The 20,017-nt window shown below is 41.8% G+C and overlaps 1 protein-coding gene and 1 pseudogene across 4 annotated transcripts in view; both read left to right on the top strand.

The window, feature by feature from the left end:
• Positions 1 to 20,017, top strand: part of AIDA (axin interactor, dorsalization associated) — a 59,165-nt gene that overhangs the window by 35,497 nt on the left and 3,651 nt on the right. Inside the window, exons 5-8 of one of the 3 annotated variants that reach the window (XM_002717493.6) lie at positions 2,374 to 2,437; positions 2,695 to 2,801; positions 13,123 to 13,245; positions 16,156 to 16,278. In XM_002717493.6, coding sequence (XP_002717539.1) covers positions 2,374 to 2,437; positions 2,695 to 2,801; positions 13,123 to 13,245; positions 16,156 to 16,278 — 417 coding nt within the window. Of the gene's footprint in view, positions 1 to 2,373; positions 2,438 to 2,694; positions 2,802 to 3,997; positions 6,377 to 13,122; positions 13,246 to 16,155; positions 16,279 to 20,017 lie in introns of those variants that run through there. The other 2 variants (XM_008268388.5, XM_089312242.1) reach the window with 2 other exon arrangements.
• LOC108178141 (large ribosomal subunit protein eL15 pseudogene) lies at positions 4,095 to 6,166 on the top strand (annotated as a pseudogene). The gene is made up of 2 exons (XR_016219419.1): positions 4,095 to 4,161; positions 5,406 to 6,166. The product of XR_016219419.1 is annotated as a large ribosomal subunit protein eL15 pseudogene (transcript).

The raw sequence follows: 20,017 nt of genomic DNA, 5'->3' as shown, positions 1-20,017 counted from the left end.
GGCTATTTTGCAAAACAGATATTTCCTTTTCAAGGCATCGACCCCTGAGAAAAGAAAATACTATTTAATTCCTCTACTACAACAACTGATATAGTTTTCAAACTTTTTCTTGGTGATGTTTTATATATATATAAAATGTATGTATATATAAAAATCAATTCTAATATATGTATATATGTATATATATTAGAATTGATTTTCCCATTTTATTAAAATATGACTAATCTTTTTATTTTCTGCTATGAATGACAAATGAATTCTTTTGTCATTTTCTATTCTATCTAGCTCAATACTATTTAAGTTATTAATTTTATTGTTTTACATTAGCAAGTTTACAAAGAATGTTCTTTTGATTAAAAAATAATGGTGCTTTACAGTGAGACCTGCAGTACTAGGATTCTAGTCATCTAGTTGTGGAGAGACTGAATTAAAGTACAATGATACAAGCTAACATTTGTGTGATCTTTAATTTTTTGTACATACACATAAATATTCTCAGCAGTCTCTGAAGGGAGCCGTATTCCTGTTTTAGATTTGGAGAAACTGAGATTCAAATTGGTTAGGCCAGTGTTCAAGTCATTACCGTAATGGTCAGGCTAGGACTTGATTTCAGAACTGCTAACTTTCCGCTTGTCCGGTATTCCTACATCCCTTTTGCTTATGAATTTCAGCTGTGTAGCTCACCTTATTCCTCGAACAAGCCAGGCCAACTCCTGCTGCAGAGCCATTGTTGGTGCTCCAGACTGTTCTCATACCTGGGAAACTCTTACCCCACAGCTATTTGTGGGTGATTCCTCTCATCCTAGGTCATGGCTCAGATATCTTCTAACAGTTTTCCTACCCTGTCCATGGTAGCTGCTCCAGCCAGTTCTCCCCTCCTCTGCTCCATTTACGCAGTCTCCCGTTGGTATCCTTTGTAACACCCATCCCAGCCATGTATTATCTTGTTTATGTGTTGGCGTCCTCATTGTCTACTCTTTGTGATAATGATCGAAGATCCATATTTGAGGGCTAGGATGCTGTGGATCACAGTGTATCTTTAGCATTTAAAGCAGTCATTACAATATTATGGACACTCGACATACATTTTAGAAAGAGAGGAATGCTAAGGGTGATAGCTAAAGGGAGAGAGGGAAAGTAAGAATAAATGTGAATCTAGACACAAGTCTCCAGCTTCTTTGGCATTGGAGGATTTAGTAAAGTACATATATAAGAAGTCTAACAAGCTAATCTGACTCCTGTTGGAGTAAGATATGTAACTGAGGTCGGTATGCCATATCCATTTTAGCTCTAAACTTCATACCTTCGAAATAAAGGCTGAGGGTTGGGAATTTGGCCACTGCTAAGACACTGGTTGGAATGCCTTGGTCCCATGCTGGAGTGCCTGGGTTTGAGTCCTGGTTCTGCTCAATTACAGCTTCCTACTAGTGTGTACTCTGGGAGTCAGTAGGTGATGGGCTCAAGTAGTTCAATTCCTGCCACCCATATAGGAAATCTGGATTGAGTTCCAGGCTCCTGGGCATTTGGGGAGTGATCCAGTGGGGCACTATTTTTCTCTCTGCCTTTCAAATAATAAGAAACAAAACCAAAATAAAGGCTGAATTAGTTACTATGGAATCATGGGAATCTTCTGGATTGGCCAGTTAATGCTGTGAGTTCATCTTTTTTGTAACTGCAGGTAGTGTGAGCCCAAAGGCCAGAGGTGAATATTAAATAACATACTTAAGAAGAGCTGTAACTGTCTCTCTTTAAGTTTACATGCCAGAATACAGTCATGGACATATGTAGCTCTACCACAGCCAGGCAGAGGGGATGGGACTGTGCTGTGTAAAGACCCCTCTTAAGGATAAATCTCCTGTTGTGTACATGTGTGTTTGCCTGTGTAGACACACAGGTATTTATGTGTATATGATAAACTGTATCATTAAAGGGATATGAGAATTACAACCTTGATGCTTCACATCTTACTATTTTGATGGTATTGAGGAGAAGTCTGCTCAGAACAGAGAATAAGAGGTGGTCATATACTTCTCTCTGATTGGTCAGCTTGGATACCAGTGTCTTCTTAATGAAAATGACCCAGGAAGAGGTGGTACCCCATGTCTCACTTAGGGCCTTATATACACGAGAACTATTTTGTGATTAATTTTCCATGAGGACTCTTAAGACTCTGGATCTGACTTCCCTTGGAAATGGGAAAGTACTCTAAAGATACTAGAGCCTGGAGTATACCATCGGAATCTTACTTGTTCAAGACCAGCAATGGACAAATACGGTGTTGCTCTGGAGATTTTAAAATATATATTAATATGCATAATAATATTGATTAATCATTCAAGATATAATTTTTGGTTCTTTGTCTTTTTATTCTAGTCCTAAAGAATATTCTTACATATAATAAAGAATTCCCATTTGATGTTCAGCCTGTCCCATTAAGGTAAAATTTAAAGCATACATGTTTGTTTCCTTATTTTTTTGTTTTATACCCATTTTTCTAATATTTTTAGGAGTTTTTCTTTTAACATTAATTTCGGTGTCACTGATATTACTGGTATTGTTGGTATCAGTGAAATCATTGATATCACCATATCAGCATTTTTCATGTCAGCATCTTATCTGGGCAATGAGTAGCTGTGAGACTTCACTTGTAATTAGTGTGTTAGCTCACTGTTTTTTCTGTCCTTTTTCACGTAGAAGAATTTTAGCACCTGGTGAAGAAGAGAATTTGGAATTCGAAGAAGATGAAGAAGAGGGTGGTGCTGGAGCAGGATCTCCTGATTCTTTTCCTGCCAGAGTTCCTGGTAGGTATCTCTTTTTTTTTTTTTTTTTTTTTTTTTTTTGACAGGCAGAGTGGACAGTGAGAGAGAGACAGAGAGAGAAAGGTCTTCCTTTGCCGTTGGTTCACCCTCCAATGGCTGCCGCGGCCAGCGTGCTGCGACCGGCGCACCTCGCTGATCCGATGGCAGGAGCCAGGAGCCAGGTGCTTTTCCTGGTCTCCCATGGGGTGCAGGGCCCAAGCACTTGGGCCATCCTCCACTGCACTCCCGGGCCACAGCAGAGAGCTGGCCTGGAAGAGGGGCAACCGGGACAGAATCCGGCGCCCCGACCGGGACTAGAACCCGGTGTGCCGGCGCCGCAAGGTGGAGGATTAGCCTATTGAGCCACGGCGCCGGCCCAGGTATCTCTTATTAAATTATAAATTAATTATTATAAAAATATACATAACTGTATTTAATCCATCATCAGGCTGTTTGGAACTTATTTTGGTACTTGCTAGTGGTGAATAAAACCTCTGTAGAGCCTATACAGTCTTAAGCACATATTCATGGTCATGCTATTGGCAGTAGTTCTTTTTTATAACCATAGTATAAAAGTTACCTTATTTTCTGTGTTGGGTTCCTTGGGAACACACATGTTCAGTGATTCAGTAGGCCTCCGAGACTCACCATAAAGCTTCATGCTCACAGCTATGAGTTATTGCAGTGAGAAAGCACAAGAACAGACTCGGCAAAGGGAAAAGGCACCCCAACAAAGACAAGAAGAAGCCAAATTTAAATTTCCAAGTTTTATCCCAATGGAGTCACAGGTGTGAAATGCAGTTTGTTGTCTACTAGGGAAGTTCATAAGAGGTTCAGTGCCCAAGTATTTTATTTGAGAATGATCATGTAGGTGCTGTCTGCCCAACATGGATTAAAGTCCCAGACTCTAGAAGGAAAGCAAATATTTAGCATAAACCATAGTGTTTGCACAGACAGTTTAGGCACAGTGACCATTTCTATCAGGGAATGATGGGAATCTCCCCAAAATGTACATTTCTGGATGCCAGCCATGGGCTGAACTTAAAAATGGGTCTTTCTAAGAATAGCAGCAGTTCCAGGCATGCTGTGTCAATTTCTGTGTACTATCATAAGTTCCTCTTTAATCAAATTTTGGGAGTTAAAACTGGACCAGGAGAATGAATACTGAGCAATTACCTATTTCCCCCATCTTGTTTTAGGAAAGTAAAGAATGGACCACAAGCTTTTTTTAATTATGGAAGATCTCAATGAGGATCTTACCTCTCTGTAAATAACCTAGACAAGCACCCTGGGTAAATGTCTTGCCTCTCCGAGTTACTGCTATACACTGTTATGTTCTTATATTGTACACTTTCTATTTCTGGTAAGTTAGTTCACTTTAGGAAGTATAGAAATAGACTGTAATATTGTGATACATTTTAGAATAGCCTTTAGAAGCTTTGTGGCATAAATATAATTTGTATGCCTTCTAGATCACTTTCTTCATAATTAAAATAATACTCCAGTAGTTTTAATAATCCTTGGGGAGGAAGCATTAGAAATTGGAACAATAAGAGACTTGGGCCAACAGATACCTGAACTTTTTAGTTTGACCTCTGTTAATCACTAGTTGAATGACTTCAGATTTGTTTCCTAAACCAGTCTGAATCTCTATTACTTTGTAAAATGGAATAATGATAATACCCAACTCAAGGTTACTGTGGAGATGAAACAAGGCACTAAATATGAGGTACCTAGCATATTCATATTCAGCACATGAATATTAGTGGAAGCTGGTATTCTGATCATCATCACCTTTAAATAGGAGTAACAGTACCTTCTCCATCAGGTTATTGGAAAAACTGCAGGTACTACAGACCACACCTGTTGTTGTAAATGTTTGTTTGGTACAAGGGCATTATTTATAGCCTACTTTTCTTTATGAAGAGAGAGCTGTGTTTTTCTTTTGTCATATTTGTAGGAAATTTCGAGGCTGCTGCCATGAAGAGGTAAATTATTTTTCTGTCTTACTGACTTGATAATTTCTATTCTGTTTTCAAACCACATACTGTGATTGGTGTAACTTCCAGTTCTGTAATTTTCTATCTGATTTTGTTGTTTGCTCAGTTGCTGTATTTTTATAACAAACAAGGTCTTTGAAGCAAGTGATGGAAATCATGAAATGGACAGATTATAGTTTTTATGAGATGCGGGTTGCCAAGTTGATTTTTCTGGAGCTGGTGTTGTAGCTCAATAGGTTAAGCCACCACATATGACACCAGCACCCCATATTGAAGTGCCAGGCTTGAGTCTTCCTACTGATGCCCCTGTGAAAGCAGTGGATAATAGCTCAAGAACGTGGGTCCCTGCCTACCGCATGGGAAATATAAATGAAGTTTCTGGTTCCTGGCTTTGGTCCTGGCTATTGTGGGCATCCAGAGAGTTAACCAGTAGATAGAAGATCTCCCTCTCTCTTTCTTTTTCTGTTACTCTACCTTTCATATAAACCAATCTGTTGATCTTTTAAAAAAATTAGCTCATTTAAAAAACAAGGCGGGAGGAGGAGCCCAAAAGGGATTGTGGGAGAAAGGCTCCTTCCTTTCTGTCTGCCAGCAGCCACGAAGTAAGCCAGGTTGGGTGCATACAAGGACATCCAGGAGCTACAGAGAAAGAAGCAGTTGGATGTGATACACTTTCTCCTGAGGGTCAGCTGTTGGTAATACCACCAGCTCTCCATGCTGCACAGGCCCCACCAGCCCCACAGGACACAGTGGTTGGGATACAAGGCCAAGCAAGGTTATGTCATCTGTAGGATTCGTGTGCATCGTGGTAGCCGCAAGTGCCTAGTTCCTAGGGGTGCAACAATGGCAAGTCTGTCCATAATGGTGTTAAGCAGCCAAAGTTTGCACAAAACCTGTCTGTCGCCAAAGAATGAGCTGGGCACCACTGTGGAGCTCTGGGAGTTCTGAATTCTTACTGGGTTGGTGAAGATTCCACGTACAGATTCTTTGAGGTTATCCTCATTGATCCATTCCATAAAGTTGTCAAGAAATCCTACACTCAGTGGATGACCACACCAGCTCACAAGCACAGGGAAATGTGTGGGCTGACATCTGCAGGCTGCAAGAGTCATGGCCTTGGAAAGGGCCACAAGTTCCACCACGCGATTGGTTCTCACCGTGTGGCCTGGAGAAGGCTCAAGACCCTCCAGCTGCATCATTACCACCAACTCAAGTAGTGTTTGTAAAACTTATACTATCTAATACACCATTTAGGATGTCTTGTCTGCTTAAAGGTGTTATTTGTCTGTTAAAACTAGTCTGTCAATGATTTCATGAATGCTTTGTCAAATTATGAAAGTTAAAAGTGCAGTAATGTTTGAAGATTAAGTGATGTGTCTTGTTTCTAATCGGATAAACTTTGTCTTTATTTTATTAGGGTATTGTCAATGTTTAAAACATGCTGTGTGGTATAATAGGTATAAAATAAATTTTCTAAAATAGGAAAAAATGTTTTGAAAGAGGGAGAGAAAAAAAGCTTCTACCAAAAAAATCCATTTACTATAAGATTAAACCCAAACTGAGTTGATTTTTGCATTATGATACAGCATTGTAATATATTTCAGAAATCCAGAAAGCTTCCTGAGCTCTTCTGTTCCCTGATTTTTTTTTAAATGGATATCTTTCTTTATTGAGAAACATAAGACTTGGGTATATCAAATAAAACCAGTTTCCAGGGAAGGGGGAAAAAAGAAAATCAAAACCACAAAAGAAAGAAAAGTTCACACTGTCTAGGTCAAAGCAGAACCCAGAGAATATAGTCATAGAATTGAAAAATTCTAGATGCTTCATTAATTGACCTTTTAATACAAAATGGCCTATTAAATTTGCAATTTGTGGTTCTTGCTGTTGAGGTCCGTAGGAGAAGCTATGAAGTCTTCAAACCTGGAGCTGAACTCCACGAGGGGTTATTTGGGTTTTGAATCGGTTTTTCCATGTCTAAGATGTGGCAGCAGCAACAGCGCCCACCTTCTGGGTGGCTTCTTTCTTGGCATGATGAGCTTGTAAAACTCCCACAGCTTCCTTGGAGCAGAGACTCAGGGGACCCCAGCATGTGCAGCAGCTCCGAGTTGTCAGTCACCAGCAGCATGCCCGTGATCTTCCCCACTAGGTTTGAGCACATTGTTTGGATGAGCGGGAACAGTCGTTCTCCAAGCATCTGGTTCTGTCCCTGGGGGGGGGGGTGGTGGTGCTGCAGCCAGCATGGAGGCAGTCACAGGTGCCTGCCCCTGCACATTGTTCCCTGATTTATTTTTTTTTTTTTACCTCTAGAAGTAAAAAAGAGTATGCGTGTGCTTTAATTAGTTATGTTTGGTTTGGGATCATATTGTCCAGGGCCTATAAGTGTCATTGAGAAATAACTTATAGAGCTATATTCTTTGAAATAGCAATTGACATTTGACTTAATTCAACTGCAGAGCAATGTTTCTTTTCCTTGTTACCCAGAGGGAGGTTGAGATTTCAGTTACTGCTGAGCTGTATCTGCAGTGCCAGGGCAGAATGGTTCTGAAAATTAGGACTTTTCCTTCATTACTTTTGTTTATAAGTAATTTATTTAATTATAAACTTATTGTGACTTTTTAAAGTCATATTTATTCGATTATCACTTACATATATAAAATTCACCCTTTTAGTGCACAGTTTTACAAGTTTTCACATACACATACACTAACCACTATCACTGTTAAGCGAATGAATAAGATATGGGATGTGGATATGGCTTGACCAAGAGTAGTAAAAATAGGAGCCGGCATTGTGGCATAGCAGTTAGGGCTGCCGCCTGTGATGCTGGCATCCCATATGAGCAGTGTTTCATGTCCCAGCTGCTCTATTTCTGATCCAGCTCCCTGCTGATAGCCTGGGAAAAGCAGTGGACGATGACTCAACTCTTTGGGCCCCTGCCAACCATGTGGAGACGCAGATGAAGCTCCTAGCTCCTGGTTTCAGCCTGGCCCAACCCTGGCTGTTGTGGCCAGTTGTGGAGTGACCCAATGGATGGGAGATTAAAGTGTCTCCCTCTTTCTTTCTCCCGCTCTGCTCTGTAACTCTACCTCTCAAATAAATCTTTTTAACAAGATGCTTGCGTCACACATCAGAGTACCCAGATTCAATTCCCAGTTCCAGCTCCTGAGTCCAACTTCATGCTGATGCAGACTCTGGAATGCTGTGGTGATGGCTTAAGGAATTGGGTTCCTGCCGCTTTGTGGGAGACAGAGATTGGGTTCCTAGCTCCTGACTTTGGCCTTGGCCTAGCCCCAGCTATTGCAGGCATTTGGGGAGTAAACAAGTTCATGGGAGCTCTCTCTGTGTTTTTGTCCTTCTGTTTCTCTGCCTCTCATATATAATTATATAATTTGGATGACAGAGTCTAGATTGGTAATACTAGAAATATGAACTTAGTTACAAGTATGTTAAATCTGTAACAATAAAAACTAATGGATATCAATCAATCTCTGGCTTCTGGCTCCCAGCTTCTCGGCCATTTGGAGAATGAACCAGTGCATGGAAGACCTCTTTATCTCCCTCCTGCTCTCTGTAACTCTGCATTTCAAATAAATCTTTGAAAAAAAGAAAAGTGGGGTGGGGGGGATTGGTGCTGTGGCACAGTAGGTTAATCCTCCGCCTGTGGCACCAGCATCCCATATGGGTGCCGATTCTAGAATGTCCCGGCTGCTGCTGTTCTGATCCAGCTCTCTGCTATGACCTGGGAAAGCATTGGAGGATGGCCCAAGTGCTGGGGCCTCTGTACCCACATGGGAGACCTGGAAGAGGCTTCTGGTTCCTGGCTTTGGAGCGACTCAGCTCTGGCCATTGGGGCCATTTGGGGAGTGAACCAGTGGATGGAAGACCTTTCTCTGTCTCTCTCTTTCTGTCTGTAACTCTACTTCTCAAACAAATAAATAAATCTTAAAAAAAAAAAAAAAGAAATTTGACTTTGTTAATGTTAAGAATGTATCATAATCAGGGAATGGCATGGAGGCACAATAGGTTAAGACACTGCCTGTAACACTGGCATCTCATGTGGGTGCCAGTTTGAGTCCTGGCTGTTCCACTTCCTGATCCAGCTCCCTGCTAATGTGCACGGGAAAGCAGCAGAAGATTCCCCAAGCCCCCAGTGTGGGAGACTTGGGTGAAGCTCCTGCTCCTGACTTCGACCTGACCCAGCCCCAGCCGTTGCTGCCATTTGGGGTATGAAGCAGCAGATAGAAGATTTTGCTCTTTCTCTCTGTAACTCTGCCTTTCAAATAAATACATGTTAAAATAATATCAGAAGATAGCATAAAGAGAGAAAAGACATTGTAAACATTGTTGGTGTTAGAAGTCAGTGAGAGTTGCTGTCTTCTGGGAGACGGATCTGAGTGTGTAGGGAATACTGGGACTGCTCCTCGGTGCAGCTAAGTCTTCTCTGGATCTGGTCCTAGTTACCCAGGTACATTCACCCTGTGAAAGTTCAGTAAGCTGTACTTCAGATGTGTGCATTTTTAAATGTACATGCTATACTTTAATGTCTTTTTTAAAAGGAAAACTGCTATTTATAAATCATTTATCCAACAAAAAATTCATACCAAACTATTAGAAACTTCCTAGAACTCGAGAAGATGAACATATCAGTAGAAAAATGGGCAAAATAATTAACAGAAACTTCAAAATGAGGAAAACCAGAACCTCAATCTACTATGAAGAGGTGCCCAGTCTTATTAATCTTTGGAGAAATACAAATTAAACAGATCAGGGCCAGGATGATGGTACAGTGTGCTAATCCACCACCTGCAATGCTGGCATCCCACATGAACACTGATTCAAGTCCAAGTTGTTAATTCAGTACAGCTGCCTGCTACTGTTTGTGGGAAAGAAGACTGCCTTAGTGCTTAGGCCCCTTCTACCCTGGATGGAGCTACAGGCTACTGACTTTGGCCTGGTCATTGAGGTCATTTGGGGAGTGAACCAGTAGGTGGAAGATCTCTCTGTAGCTCTGCCTTTCAGATAAGTAAATACAGCTTTAAAGAAAAAGGGGTGGGGGGTGTCTTAATTTAGCTAAAATAAAATCATAACTATACGAAGTACTATCAAGGATGTGTTACAAGGGCTGGTGTTGCGGCACAGCAGGTTAACGCCCTGTCCTCAAGCGCCGGAATCTCATATGGAAGCTGGTTCGAGGCCCAGCTTCTCTACTTCTGATCCAGCTCTCTGCTGTGGCCTGGGAAAGCAGAAGACGGCCCAAGTGCTTGGACCCCTGCACCCTCGTGGGAGACCTGGAGGAAGCTCCTGGCTCCTGGCTTCAGATCAGCACAGCTCCGGCCGTTGTGGCCAATTGGGGAGTGAATTAATGGATGAAAGATCTCTCTCTCTCTCTCTCTGCCTCTCCTCTCTCTGTGTAGCTCTGACTTTCAAATAAATAAATCTTTAAAAAAAAAAAAAAAGATGTGTTGCAATGGACATATTACTTCACTTGTGCTAGTATAGAAATCACAACCCCCTTTAGCTGGATCCTTGCTTTATTTGTTTTTCTGAATATTTGTTAAGTTTCATAGTTAAATATGTTAAAAAGAAAAGGCTAGCCAGTGAGTGCAGTAAAAGACCTTTCTTTCTTTATATTAAAGAAATGTTAAGAAAATGTTGAAATATGGCAAAAAATGATTTGGAACAGACCTATTTTATGTGAAAAAGTAATGTTATAATTTTACTGTTGAGACGGTATTGAACATAGCTTTCAGTGTTTCACTTTGGTTTTCTACTTTTTCTTTCTAATTTTTCAACAGGCAAAGTTTATTTTTAACAATTATCACCGCTTAAGACTGAGATTTGAAAAATTGAAACTCACAGATTTTCTTTACTTGTTGAAAAACTAAGTTCAGGGGCTGGTGCTGTGGCACTGTGGGTTAATGCCCTGGCTTGAAGCACCAGCATCCCATATGGATGCCAGTTCAAGACCTGGCTGCTCCACTTCCAATCCAGCTCTCTGCTATGGCCTGGGAAAGCAGTAGAAGATGGCCAAGTCCTTGGGCCGCTGCACCCCCTTTGGGAAACCGGGAAGAATCTCCTGGCTCCTGGCTTCGGATCGGCCCAGTTCTGGCTGTTGTGGCCGATTGGGGAGTGAACCAGCGGATGGAAGACCTCTCTCTCTCTCTGCTTCTCCTCTCTCTGTGTAACTGACTTTCAAATTAATGAATAAATCTTTAAAAAAAAAAAAAAAGAAAAACTAAGTTCAATATCGGCTTACAACAAACAAAACATAGTAAAAACTTTTTGAACTTTCATCTCTAATTAAAATAATGCTAATTCTTTTAAAAGATTTATTTTATTTCTTTGAAACCAGAGTTACAGAGAGAGAGAGAGTTCTTCCATTCCACTGGTTCATTCCCCAAATGACCACAACAGCCAGAGCTGAGCTGATCCAAAGCCAGGAGCCAGGAGCTTCCTCCAGGTCTCCCACGCGGGTGCAGGAGCCCAAGGAATTGGGCCTCCACTGCTTTCCTAGGCCCACTGCTCCACAGCGCCAGCCCCAGAATAATGCTAGTTTTAGAAACTTTTTTGGAAGAAACCTTTTTGCGAATCTGTTAAGAGTGTGGACTATGAATCTTTCCATGGAAAATTTTAGAAAAATCTATGTAACTGCATTTTTCATAAAATTTCTAAAGTGTTGACTCTGAAACTGGTCCTGAAGAATCCTATTTAAAGCCGCTAATCTAGGGGTGTCTTCATTTGTAAGTGAGTCAGAAGCAGCAACATAGGTCTTAAGTCACATGGATACTGGTTTCTTTTGTAAAAAAGGATTTATTTTTCAATGCAGGGGAGAGAGACAGAGATCTTCCATCTACTGGTTCACTCAGTAAATGGCCACAACAGCTGGGACTGGGCTAAGCTGAAGCCAAAAGCCAAGAACTGCATTTGGGTCTCCCACATGGGTGGCATGGGCCCAAGCACAGCCAGGATTAACTGGCATTCCATATGGGATTGCTGGCATCACAACCCCCTTTTATATTTTGTTTTCCTTGTCTCTTTTTTTTTTTTTTTTTGGGTGGGTGGGTGGTCTTGTCGTGTATGTTGAGGCTTATCATCCCTGGCCTATCCAAGTCTGTTCAGGCAACAGTAGGATAATGCCTGCATTCTTTCCCATTCCTGCATTTTTTTGTGTTCTTCATAAACTAGAAAGTAAAAATTTAACACATTATTAAAACTTAGTTTTTACAGCTTTATTAAATTTACTTTTCATATGGAAAAATTCACCTATAAGTATACAATTCAATTCGTTTTGATAAATTGTTATGCATCATAGACCATAATCTAAGTTTCGGGCATTTCTATAATCTCCCCAAATCCCTTCTCTAAGACTGGTTGCAGTCAGTCAAGTGTAATATATTTTTGAGTGCAGGAAGTTGATTGATTTCCTGTACCTCAAATATTTCATCATTAAAATCAAGATAACACATCGTGAATAGAAACTTGGAGACTTTCTAGCAGTCTTTTTATGTCAAGTTTTCTGTGTGTGGTTTGAGGTAATATAGATGATACAGAATTGCCATCAGCTCTGGTTTGCATTTGTTCTCCATGGATGATTTAAAAGGAAGGAACACACTGTACCACTGACTTCTCCCTTCCTGTAATTTTCTCAGTGGGGAAATACTCTCATGGCATTCTGGGTTGTTCAGCTTTCAGACACTTACCTGCTGTATGGAAAAGATCTTAAATATGTAACTTGCTCGTGTGTTGCATTCTCAGTAGCACTGATTTCTGAGAATGATCATACAGAATAGAATGAGGGAAGGAGGGGAAAATTAGTCTGTAACATTAAATTATATATTTAAGTATTATAAATTGTTTTATCAGTAGTAAAGGACTTGTTGTTTCTGGTATTAGATTTGTCAGACTTTGCAGTGAGTTAACAAATGTTTAAAAGGTGTTTCCTACCTTCATTTTACTACTTTGTATTGAGATGTGGAAATATATTCTATAATTGAGTATATGTGAAGCATTATATTATGTGATTGATAACTGGGCTTTCTACAATGACTTGAATTTTTAACAAGCTGGATTAATTTGTTTTGATAGTGAATATGAGACATGGAAGTACAGACTTATCTTGTGTATAATTAAATATTTGTCTAAAAAAATAATGTCAAATGTTTGGGGGCTTTGGAAGCCGAAATATGTAATGCCTGGATAGTTACTAAGCTAGTTAAGAGCAGACCATTATGAACAAGGCTGTATCTTTTCTATGTCTGTAAAAATATTTATGTTGAAGTTGTTGGTGGAGCTAATTTTGACTGCTGTTTCTACGTTGTCAGGTACCTTATTACCAAGGTTGCCCTCAGAACCAGGAATGACATTACTCACAATCAGAATTGAGAAGATTGGTCTGAAAGATGCTGGGCAGTGCATCGACCCCTATATTACAGTTAGTGTAAAAGGTCAGTAATTCTGTCTACATTTACTTCCCTCTGGTGAATTTTGTAATGTTTCTCTTTTAAATTATTTGAGAGGCAGAGAGACAGATAGAGGGAGAGAGATCCCATCCACTGATTCATACCCCAATTGCCCAAAATCACTGTGCCAAGAACTCAATCCAGGTGTCTGCTCTGGGTGGCAGGGACCCAATTCCTTAGGCCATCACCGCTGCCTTGCATGGTCTTCATTAGCAGGAAGCTGGAACTTGAACCCAGGTATTCCAATACGAGACACAGACATCTTCACTGCTAGGCCAACAGTCCACTCCAAGACAGATTTTGTTGTGAGTGGGTTCTTATATCTGTGATAACTCATTTTAATTCATTCTGTTGTGAGGCCAAGTCCCTGGAAGAAATGGATACTCCTTCAGTGAACATTTTGGAGAGATTTACTAAAAATATCCTACTTTTTATAACTTATGCTCACTTTTGATTTTTTAAGATTTATTTAATTTATTTGAATGGCAAAAAGTGACAGGGAGAGAGAGACAGATCTTCCATCCTCTGGCTCACTCCTCAAATGGTCACAATGGCTAGAACTGGGCCAGGTCGAAGCTGGGAGCCTGGAACTCCATCTAGATGTCCCATGTGGGTGACAGGGGCCCAAGCACAATTGCATTAACCGGGAGCTGGACTGGAAGTGGAGCACCTGAGATTAGGACAGGTGCTTCAACATTGGATGCTGGCGTCACAAGTGTTGGCTTAACCCACTGCTCTACAACACCAGCCCCTCACTTTGCTTTTGAATTTTCCTTTAATATGCCTTTAATATATCTTTTTATCCTTTGGATTCCATTCAGGGTGCTGTCTTTAACAGCAGACACTGCTTTGCATAGAAAGCCCAGCATTCTGTTTTCCTATCCCTCTTTATTTTCTGTCCTCTAGCTTCTGTCCCAGAGGGCTTTCTACATACATAGGAGAATGCTGCAGAGGGAGATGAGAATCAGGCCTTGAGAAGGTCATCAAGGAGACAGGAAATGGGACAGGTCCTAACATCCGTTCTCTGAATGTAATTCACTGGGGCATTCACCTGTTTCCCTTTGTCCTATATATAGGACACCAGTGAATACTTGAGCAATAAATAAACCACTTATGGTAACTTTGTACTTGTATCTATTTAACTGACAAATTTGAAGAATTGAAAACCTGGGACTTAATGGGTTAAAGTGAAGTATTTTATCCTTAACTGTGTTTCCATGGTTATTTAGTATGATTATTCTAAGGATTTTTTTTCCCCTATCCAATATGGCAGTCCATTTATTCCTTGAAAACAACCTTTTGCAATTATCAAGAGGGAAACCACCATAGTGAATTCTTTTGTTGTGGCCAGGCATTTTTGGCAATGTTGTAAAGCACTTATCAGGCTTTTAAGGATAATTACTGGGTAACTGAGAATGAAATTATCACACTATCATCCAAAAATAATTGCACAGCTTAAACTATGTGGTTTACTTTAATCTGTAACTTGAGGCAAATCAGAGAAACAGATATGGCTGAAATTAAATGGATGAAACTTCTATAAATTGTATAAATAAATGCAGAGCCGTGGGTTCTTTGGTATTGGTGGAAAGAAAAAGAAATTTGGCCACAGAGAAGAATGTTTATATGTGGACACCATGATCCACAGCACTGTGCTGTGATATTTGACTTTTGATGTTATCAAAAATCGTTGTCTCCTGGAAAGTATTTAAACTCTTCATTTACAAAACTATGTCGCTCTTGGGGTCTGAGCTGTGGCACAGTAGGTTAATCCTCTGCCTGCAGCACCAGCATCCCATATGGGCACCAGTTCTAGTCCCAGCTGCTCCTCTTCCAATCCAGCTCTCTGCTATGGCCTGGGAAAGCAGTGGAGGATGGCCCAGGTGCTTGTTCCCCTGCCTCTGCGTGGGAAACCTGGAAGAAGCACCTGGCTTCAAATAGGCCCAGCTCCAGACATTCCAGCCATTTGGGGAGTGAACCAACAATGGAAGACCTTTCTCTCGGTCTCTCCCTCTGTTTGTAACTCTACCTCTCAAATAAACAAATAAACAAATAAACTATGCAGCTCAGTCAGGAATGTATTCCATAAAAAATATTTAATGATAATATAGTAGATTAAGTCACCTGGGGGTATATGTTGACCTGAAACATGTTTTTGTATAAATATCTTTCCTTAAGAACTAAAATAACAAAACGAACTAAATTGTTTTAAGTTCCAGGTCTGTTGAATCAAAATGTAAACACTGAATAGTCAGTAAATGACTCCATATTGAATTTGATTAAGCTGGATGATTCCTGGATCCAGAAAATTAGAACCATACACAATGATTTGGTATACCATCTAGAAGTTATAAAGCAGGTTGTTACAGTGAAGTTAGGCTATACACATGTATAAATCTGTTCATGTGGCTCTCATGTCCCTTTGTGGTTCTCCTACTCGAATACAGCAGGGGAATTCTGATGTTACATTTAAAACCTTTTCAAACTGCACACTTGATCAGGATTAGAAAGTAGCAGCCCAGGGTCCCATTGTAGCATATTGCGAATTCTTACTACACACAAAAATATAGCAGTCCATTCTTTAAGGAAAGCAGAAAGTTCTTCTCTCCTGTCAGCTACAGAGATCAAATATTGCCTTCTGCCAGCTTTCTTCCACACCTGGTCATGGCAAGGCCCTCCCACTTCCCAGAGTTCCCATCTGCGTTGCTCAGCTTCCCTACATACCTCTGCGCACACAACTCTTTGGTGCCTGCTCACTCCAGGTGGGACTCCGTCGAACAAGAATCTCAGTTCTCGCCAGGCCTCTTTAAGAAATGGAACATTTGCAATTTCTTTGCAGTTTTGGGTCTGTGTGTTTGAATGTTCCTAAGCAGAAATTTCTTTTTTCCTCTCCAGATCTGAATGGCATAGATTTAACTCCTGTGCAGGATACTCCCGTGGCTTCACGAAAAGAAGATACGTATGTTCACTTTAATGTGGACATCGAGCTCCAGAAGCATGTTGAAAAATTAACCAAAGGTTTGTAATCATAAATAACTGCTGCTTATGGACGGAGTCCTCGCCTCGTTCATGTTTGCGGGCACAGTGACCTAGCACTATTCTGGGCCTCTCTGGCAGAAGTAAATGTCGTGGAGTAGCTATTGATTTGAATAAAACAGATGTTTCTTAAAATACATATGGAATCAGGAATTATGTTGTCTAATTGTAATCATAATTTTTTTTAATACGAAAATCTTACCAACTTTAGCAATAGGTGTTCTCATCTTACAGAGGTGCGGCAAGCAGGAGCTCCCTCACCGAGGCTCCCTGCTGACCAAGCCTCTATGTTGGAGAATCGACTTTTTCTTCCAGTTGACGGCACTGGGTAGGAAGATGCCCTGACTTGGCATTGGTTGTCAGGAAGATGGGAAAGGACTAAAACGAACTGTTAGAAAAGTGAGCTTGTGCTCCCAAGTTGAACAGGATTACCTGCTTCTCTGCACATCTGCCCAGAGGGAATGTCAGCATTCCCGAGAGAAGGCGCAGGGTCCGTATGTCACCTGACGTTCAGTTTCAGCTCTGGAAACAGCAGGCTTTGCAGAAAGCTTTATCGCATGTACAAGTGCCCTTTGAAATAACTGCCTCAGCCTCTAAAATACTGGATATTTTACTTCTCAGATCTGCTGCTGCCTCCTCTGTGCAGCCACTCACGACTTATCTGTCTGTGCTTCTGCTGGGACAGGGCCTCTCGGAGAGTGGCTCTGGAGCAGCAGCACCTTGAACCTTGTTAGGTACAAATGCTCAGGTCCCATCCCACACCTCCTGAATCAGGAACTGGGGCTGGCCCTCAGTAGTCCCAGAATCCTTCCTGGTGGGTCTGGTATGTGCCAAAGTTTGAGTGACCGTGTTAGAACAGTATGCAAACAGGAGGTGCTTGACGATGTTGGAGAAATCTCAGTGTGACATATGTCTTCTGAATCAAAATGTTAACAGTGTTTTCCCATTTATTTATTTCCATTGCTGTGAGAAATGTCTTGGCGTGGAGGAAAGAAGGTGGAGTGTTTTGCAAGCTAACTTTTCTATTACACTGTGTTCCTTCTTGACAACAAATTGCACTATATTTGGGATTTGAACATTCATTGTCCCTAGCTTTAAACTGAGTTACTGTTTTAAATGATACTGATGATAGTGAGCAGACTTTCTGGTTTATAAGCATTTCAATTAATCTCAGGATATTCTGACTTCACATTTTGTTTTATAAATAGCATGATGTATATGGCCACACAAACCAAGAATGCAAGAAAGTTGTTGTTTACAGATGATGCAGATGAATAAACATTTTTTAACTTCCTCAAGAGGATGGAAACCCTAGTTGGACCTGTTTTCTTTCTTTCTTTCTTTCTTTCTTTCTTTCTTTCTTTCTTTCTTTCTTTCTTTCTTTCTTTCTTTTTCTTTCTTTCTTTCTTTCTTTCTTTCTCTCTCTCTCTCTCTCTCTCTCTTTCTTTCTCTCTTTCTTTCTCTTTCTCTTTCTCTCTCTCTCTCTCTCTCTCTTTCTCTCTTTCTCTCTTTCTCTCTTTCTTTCTTTCTTTCTTTCTTTTTGACAGAGTGGATAGAGAGAGAGACAGAGAGAAAGGTCTTCCTTTTGCCGTTGGTTCATCCTCCAATGGCCGCCACGGCTGGCGCGCTGCGGCCAGCGCACCGCGCTGATCCAAAGCCAGGAGCCAGGTGCTTCTCCTGGTCTCCCATGGGGTGCAGGGCCCAAGCAGTTGGGCCATCCTCCAATGCACTCCCTGGCCACAGCAGAGAGCTGGCCTGGAAGAGGGGCAACTGGGAAAGAATCCGGCGCCCCAACCGGGACTAGAACCCGGTGTGCCGGCGCTGCTAGGTAGAGGATTAGCCTAGTGAGCCTGGACCTGTTTTCAAACGTGCGTTTCTTTTCACGTTTGTTTAGACCTCGGACAGGATCATGTTAAGATGGGTCTCATATCTGAGAAGATTAAGTAATGTGATCTGTCTTTAAAATTTCTGATGGTTTTAAATAATCAAATACTCTCGTACTGCTGTGGGAGGGAGAAGAGAGCCCCCTCTCGTGGCTGTGGCAGGTCATCCACCTAGGAAAGAGTTCACCAGTGACCTAACTGTTGTAAGCCTGTGTGTTTCGAGCAGAGACTCTCCCTCACTTACCTTTCATTGTCTCCCAAGGGACTGGTTTTTCTTTCCTTTTTTTTTTTTAAGATTTGTTTTATATTTATTTGAAAGAGATGGGGAGGGAGAGACAGATTTTTCATCTACTAGGTCGCACCCCAAATGGCTGCAATGGCCAGGGCTGGGCCAGACCAAAGCCAGGAGCTTTGTCCAAGTCTCCCACTTGGGTGCAGAGGCCCAAGCATTTGGGCCATACTCTACTGCTTCCCCAGGCACATTAGCAGGCAGCTGGATCAGAAGTGGAGTAGCAGCAGGGACTCAAACTGGCGCCCATATGGGATGCTGGCATTTCAGATAGCAGCTTAACCTACTATGCCACAATGCAGGCCCCCTGGTTTTAATTTCCATTTTTGCCAGGTGAGGTGCTTGGTTTGGACCTCAGTGCTAGGGCTGTACATGCATTTCTGAATGTTGTTGAACTTCTGGTCACTTATGAGTTTTACTACCACTCAAAGGATTAGGTATATATATGTTGACTGTCTTTAAAAGCCAAGATCTAGCACCTTTCTTGCAGTGACTCTTCCTTTTCACCGCCAGAGAATTAGGCAGGCTGCCTACAGCCTGTCTTGGCTGAGGAGGGGAAGTGCGCCACCCGCCACTCAGCCTCCCTGAACCCAGGGGACAATCAGGCACAGCGGGGAATCCAGTCGAAGCAGGATCTCACTTTATTGTAAAAGGGAGGTGTTTATAAAGCTGCAGTACAGAGCAGATGCGGGCAAGGGGTGAGCTGATGTGACGCAAAAGGGTTTTAGCCACTCCTATTATACCACCTCAGTGATCCTTAGGCAAAGCGCCCTGGGACTGGGTTGTTTACCCCCAGGGATTTGAAACTTAAAGACAGATCTTCAAACTCGAGGCAGGCTTAGGAAGTTCTAGGCCTCTCCGGATCCAGCCTCTCCCACACTTTCTGGTTACATGGACATATTAGAAATAGCCAGTTAAGGCCGGCGCTGTGGCTCACTAGGCTAATCCTCCGCCTTGCGGCGCTGGCACACCGGGTTCTAGTCCTGGTCGGGGCCCCGGATTCTGTCCCGGTTGCCCCTCTTCCAGGCCAGCTCTCTGCTGTGGCCCGGGAGTGCAGTGGAGGATGGCCCAGGTGCTTGGGCCCTGCACCCCAATGGGAGACCAGGATAAGTACCTGCCTCCTGCCATCGGATCAGCGCGGTGTGCCAGCTGCAGCGCGCCGGCCGCGGAGGCCATTGGAGGGTGAACCAACGGCAAAGGAAGACCTTTCTCTCTGTCTTTCTCTCTCACTGTCCACTCTGCCTGTCAAAAAAAGAAAGGAAAAGAAAAGGAAAAAAGAAAAAGCCAGTTAAGAGTAAGACCCTGACTTTCATCAGTTTCCATGCCTTCCTTTTTTTTTTTTTCTTTCTTTTCTTTTTTTTTTTTTTTTTTTTTTTTTTTGACAGGCAGAGTTAGTGAGAGAGAGAGAGAGAGAGAGAAAGGTCTTCCTTCCGTTGGTTCACTCCCCAGATGGCTGCTACGGCAGGAACTGTGCAGTTGGGCCATCCTCCACTGCGGAGGATTAGCCAAGTGAGCCATGGCGCCGGCCCGTCCATGCCTTCTTTAGAAA

The sequence above is a fragment of the Oryctolagus cuniculus genome, chromosome 13 (assembly GCF_051225735.1).
Source record: "Oryctolagus cuniculus isolate XC-2025 breed Fujian yellow rabbit chromosome 13, ASM5122573v1, whole genome shotgun sequence".
Taxonomy (NCBI): Eukaryota; Metazoa; Chordata; class Mammalia; order Lagomorpha; family Leporidae; genus Oryctolagus; species Oryctolagus cuniculus.
This window is presented reverse-complemented; position numbering and strand designations above follow the sequence as displayed.